At 43.6% G+C, this 5430-nt stretch overlaps 1 protein-coding gene across 1 annotated transcript; it reads right to left on the reverse strand.

Moving 5' to 3' along the window:
• Positions 1-433: 433 nt before the first annotated feature.
• On the reverse strand, positions 434-3840 carry LOC124401087 (antigen WC1.1-like). The gene is made up of 8 exons (XM_046873069.1): positions 3617-3840; positions 3288-3473; positions 3085-3149; positions 2851-2985; positions 1877-2191; positions 1480-1797; positions 747-1043; positions 434-620 (listed from the first exon to the last, which is right to left on the reverse strand). Exons 1-8 carry the CDS (start codon positions 3838-3840, stop codon positions 544-546), a joined length of 1617 nt encoding a protein of 538 aa, XP_046729025.1. The 3' UTR covers positions 434-543.
• Between the last annotated feature and the right edge of the window lie 1590 nt (positions 3841-5430).

The raw sequence follows: 5430 nt of genomic DNA on the forward strand, positions 1-5430 counted from the left end.
GAGTAAACTCAAAAAAGCTGTGCAGCAAGTTGCCTTAAATATTTAAGTTAAGTCAACTTTTCATTTTTTACAGTGTAGATGACAAAATGGAGATTATAGTTCTTATACAAACAGAACGTTGATATTTATACTATCAGAATAATTTTTCATTATACTGCCTGTGCATTTTCATATAATCACCACACAGAAACCAAACAGAAATAAAATGAAGATGAAACAGTTTTAAACATCAGCCCAGTCTAAGTGTAAATCACTACACACACATTAAAACAGTCCACTCAAAAATTACAACATAAACAACATCAAACTATTTGGGTTGTATTTTAAACAGCATGGAAAGAGATTCTCCTGATAACAGAAAAGCTTTTAGTGCTGCTGGAACAGCACATCACTCCACCCTCAACAAGCTAGATAAGATCAAGAACATGATAAAGAACCCAGTGTATCTAATTATAGATTGGATATAGTGTGTGGAGATGAATGTGTGAATGTGCTGTACCTCTCCTGAGCACTCTGTTCTGTAAAACAGCACCACCAGAAGCTCTATGGAAGAGCAGCGTTCACAACACAAACTAATTGAGGAGTGTGTGGAGCTTCAGATGGTGTTGATCCAGGAGTATCTGGACATACAGAAATATTCAATAAGACACGAACATTAATAATGTCTAAAAAATAAGGGTTTAACCCTGGGAGAAAAGTGTAATGAGTGGAGACAGAATGCTGATAAGTTAGCACACCCCTCTGACCTGCACAGGTGACTCCAGCATGAGAGAAGTCAGTGTGTTTCTTCAGGGAATGATGACAGTCCCACAGGTGAATCTCATCCCCTCGACACTTCACTCTGTTCAGCCAGACAGTCCCTTCACCAGGACCAAACCTATCAGCACTCAGCACCGACCCACAGCCCAGCTGTCTGCACACCACCTGAGCGTTACTGATGTTCCACTGATCATCACAAACGGAGCCCCATGTAGCGTTATGATACACCTCCAACCTCCCAGAGCAGCTTCCCTTTCCTCCACTCAGCCTGAGAGACCAGTGTTCTACATCACACACATCACACATGAGGAAACACACCAACGCTGAATAACATCTCCAGTCACACACCTCAATACAACACCATGAAGATAAAACCTTATATTTACTGAAGATCCTGAAATGATTCCTTTGATGTGTAATAAATTAATTAATGTACTGATGAAAAATCTAAGAATTTGCAGCCAGAAAATCAGCTTTCGGTTCTGTTTATTGAATTAATGTCTGTTAGTTAACTTTTTTTTATGAAATATGAAGAAGTTCAGATGATCTCAGGATGGTTATATGAGGAAGTTTTTTTTTTTATAAATTATTTTATAAACACATTAGAAAATATATTTTGTCACTAATAAATACAAAATGAAGAACAAACAGTTTTTCTTTATAAATCTTTACTTGGTCAATGTTTCTAAGAGGGAAATAAGGAGCAATTTTCTTGTGTACCTTGTGGACCACCTGTGCAGGTAATATGTGCCACCTCATCACTATTATCACATCTGTTCTGTCCCCAGGGTGAAGATGGACACTGCCACATATTAGAGTCGTGTTTCCTACACTTCAAATAATCCAGCCAGTTAGGAGCAGATTCTACTCTCGCTCTGGATGAGGTCGAACCATTGAGTTTTCCACAGTTCAGCTCTCGACACACCATGTTTACTGTTTCATCATTCATCTCAGTGTGACACACATTACCCCAGGTTCCATTGTAGAACACTTTCAGATTCCCCTCACAGCCCTCCGTGAGTCGGATCTCTTTAAACTCTGGTGGGAGATGGATGATTTATACACTTCTACATATTGAATATATTTAACAGGTTTATTCTCAGTCATCACACTGTACCTGAGCACACAACTCCTACGTCCTCCTGGTGTCCACATTCACCCTCTTCACACAGCTGAAATCTGCAGTTCCACAGGGACGTCTCATTCCCCTCACACTCCACCTCATTCAGCCATATGGACCCAGTTCCAGGACCAAACCAGGCTGGTGTGTGGGTACTGAGGGCCCGTCCACACTGCAGCTGTCTGCACACCACATCTGCATCCTCAATACCCCAAGAGTCATCACACACTGTTCCCCATGAACCACTGTGGAAAACCTCCAGCCTTCCTGCACAGTCTCCTCCAGAACCTACCAGTCTGATGTAGCTGGGGGCTGGAACACACACACACACACACACACACACACACAAACATCAAGAAATACATAAAAAAACTATAATATTAAATTTATATGCAGTAGCAGGTTGGGGATGAGGTTTAATGACCTGTAGCCTATTACCAAGTCACCGTTCAGATCCTTCTAATTTCCTATAAAAATGGCACTAGGTTACCAATGCAACCCTTGTTCCCTAAGGAAACGAAAGCTGCACCGAAAGCTTTTTGGGAACGCCTTACGATCCAGAAAGCTACAAAATGGGAGCGCAATTGCAAAAAATAAAGAAAAATGTAAATGGAGAAGGTAAGCGCTGCAGGGATGCAGGGAGTATGGCCCATTGACGAAGCTCTCATTCCCTCAGGGAGCTAACCTAGTGACGTTCCCTTTCAAGAACTTGAGTGTCCAATCACGCCATGATGACCAGTCCCTGCCTAGTGTGTCTGAGCACAACCTATATGCAGGACAGAGGAGCCGGGAGTGGCTCTTATGTCGCGGTCATAAAACCTGACGAAGGTCAGCAGGCTGGACCAGCCCACAGCGTTACAAATGACCAGTAGAGGCCACAATAACCCGGGTGGAATGAACCTTAACTCCGAAGGGAGTGGGAAGACCAGAGGACTCATAACACAGACAAATGGCATCCACAATTCATCTACTGAGTGTCCGCTTATTAGCCAGGAAACATTTCCTTTGAGGGCCATCGCAGACGAACAGCTGCTCCCACTTCCTCCACAGACTCGTCCTGTGAAGGTATGTGTCCAGTGCTCGATTTTGCTTTTCCTGGTTAGGGGCTAGGAAAGGAGGAGTACAGAATGCCTGCAAAACGACAGGTCATTAGGGAACTTTAGGCACCTTAGGCACATACCCCGGTTTAGGTTAAAGGATAGCACTGGCCATGCCAGGGGCAAACTCCAGGAGAGACGGGTCCATGGAAAGAGCCTGTAGGTTCCCGACCCTGTTAAAGGAAGGAAATTGCCAGGAGAAATGTGGTCTTAACCGACAGATACCTAAGGGCAACCTCGGCCAAGAGCTCGAAAGGGGCCAGAGGGAACTGTGGAATGAAGAATGGTCTTTACTACCTCAGTAGAGAGACCAGCTGCTAGAAGCTGCACCCCCTCTGTAAACCACAGTCTGCCCGGCCAGTGACATGCCACCAGGAGGAGACAAGCTCCTTCCTGGCGGAATCTCTCCAGAACTCCCAGGAGCAGTGCGATCGGGGAAAAGGCGTACAGACGTAGCCTCGGCCATGTCTGCACCATGCAGTCCAGCCCCAATAAGGCTAAGTGAGAGAGAGAGAACTAAAGGGGACGGTGCGAAATCTTCCGAGTTGCAAACAGATCCACCTGGGCTCTGTTATATCTCTGCCATATCTGCTCCACCACCTCGGGGTGGAGCCTCCATTCCCCTGGCCTTGGCCCTTGCCTGAAAAGGGCGTCTGCCCTCCAGTTAAACTGGCCCGGGATGTAAACTGCTCTGAATGAGAGGAGTTTTCCCTGGGACCATAGGAGGATCTGCTGCACCAGCCTGTACAGGAGGCAAGACTGGTGGTTGATGTATGAGACCAACAACATGTTGTCCATACGGACCAACACATGGCGACCTCTCAGGTCTATGTGAAAGTGTTTCAGTGCTAAGAACACGGCCATACTCCCTAGGCAGTTTATGCACCGTGAAACATGACTTGTCCCACCAACCTGGGGTGGAGCCTTGAGCGGGCCCTCATGGCTGCTCCCCACCCTTCCTTTTCAGTACTGTAGCTAAACTAACTACAAATCAGGGCTCTGAAAATTGTGTTCCATCACAGTTTAGTAGTGAGGACTTTATGAATTTCTTCACTGAAAAAATAGATAACATTAGAAAAACAATTGTGGCGGTCCAACCTCTGACAGCATATCCTGAGACAGTGTTACCTTCAACTCCACAACTCCACTGTTTTACATGTATAGGACAGGAAGAGCTGTATAATGTTATTACCAAAGCTAAATCGACAACATGTCAGTTAGATCCAATTCCTACTAAATTACTGAAGGAAGTGTTATGTACAACTGGTGAACCTCTTCTGAATATTATCAACTCCTCACTATCATTAGGTCACGTCCCTAAATCCCTCAAGTTAGCAGTTATTAAGCCCCTCATTAAAAAACCTAATCTGGATCCGAACACGCTATCGAATTACAGACCAATTTCAAATCTCCCATTTATGTCTAAGATTTTAGAAAAGATTGTCGCTGCCCAGTTCTGTTCCTACCTGCAAGAGAACAATATCTTTGAAGAGTTTCAGTCAGGTTTTAGGCCCCATCATAGCACAGAAACTGCTCTAGTTAAAATCACTAATGACCTGTTTTTAGCTTCAGACCAAGGCTTCATCTCGCTGTTGGTTCTACTAGATCTTAGTGCTGCATTCAACACTATAGACCATGATCTCCTCCTAGATCGCTTACAAAATTACATCGGCATTCAGGGACAGGCATTAAGCTGGTTTAAATCCTACCTGTCTGATCGTTACCATTTCGTAGATTTAAATGGAGAGCTATCCAGGCTAATGCAAGTAAACTATGGCGTGCCGCAAAGTTCAGTTCTAGGACCCCTGCTCTTCACAATATACATGCTTCCGTTAGGAAATATTATTAGAAGGCATGGAATTAGCTTCCATTGTTATGCTGATGATACTCAGCTATATATCTCATCTAAACCAGGCGATATAGCTCAATTAGCTCGAATAACTGAGTGTGTTAAGGAAATAAGAGATTGGATGACCCATAACTTTCTACTTTTAAATTCTGATAAGACTGAGATTTTGCTCATCGGCCCAAAAACTAGTATACAGAAGCTCCAGCATCTCAACCTGCATTTAGACGGATGTTCTGTAACCACTAGTTCAACGGTAAAAGACCTGGGAGTTATTTTAGACAGCGACTTGTCTTTCAAAAATCATATCAACCAAATTACAAAAACAGCCTTCTTTCACCTTAGAAATATTTCTAAGTTAAGAAACATGTTGTCTATATCTGATGGAGAGAAGCTCGTCCATGCGTTTATGACCTCCAGAATAGACTACTGTAATGCATTACTAGGTGGATGTCCTGCTTCATTAATAAACAAGCTTCAGTTAGTCCAGAATGCAGCAGCCAGAGTTCTTACAAGGTCAAGAAAATATGATCACATAACCCCAATCCTATCGTCCCTACATTGGCTTCCTGTTAAGTTTCGAATAGACTACAAACTATTACTTCTCA

This window comes from Silurus meridionalis, chromosome 18 (genome assembly GCF_014805685.1).
Source record: "Silurus meridionalis isolate SWU-2019-XX chromosome 18, ASM1480568v1, whole genome shotgun sequence".
NCBI lineage: Eukaryota > Metazoa > Chordata > Actinopteri > Siluriformes > Siluridae > Silurus > Silurus meridionalis.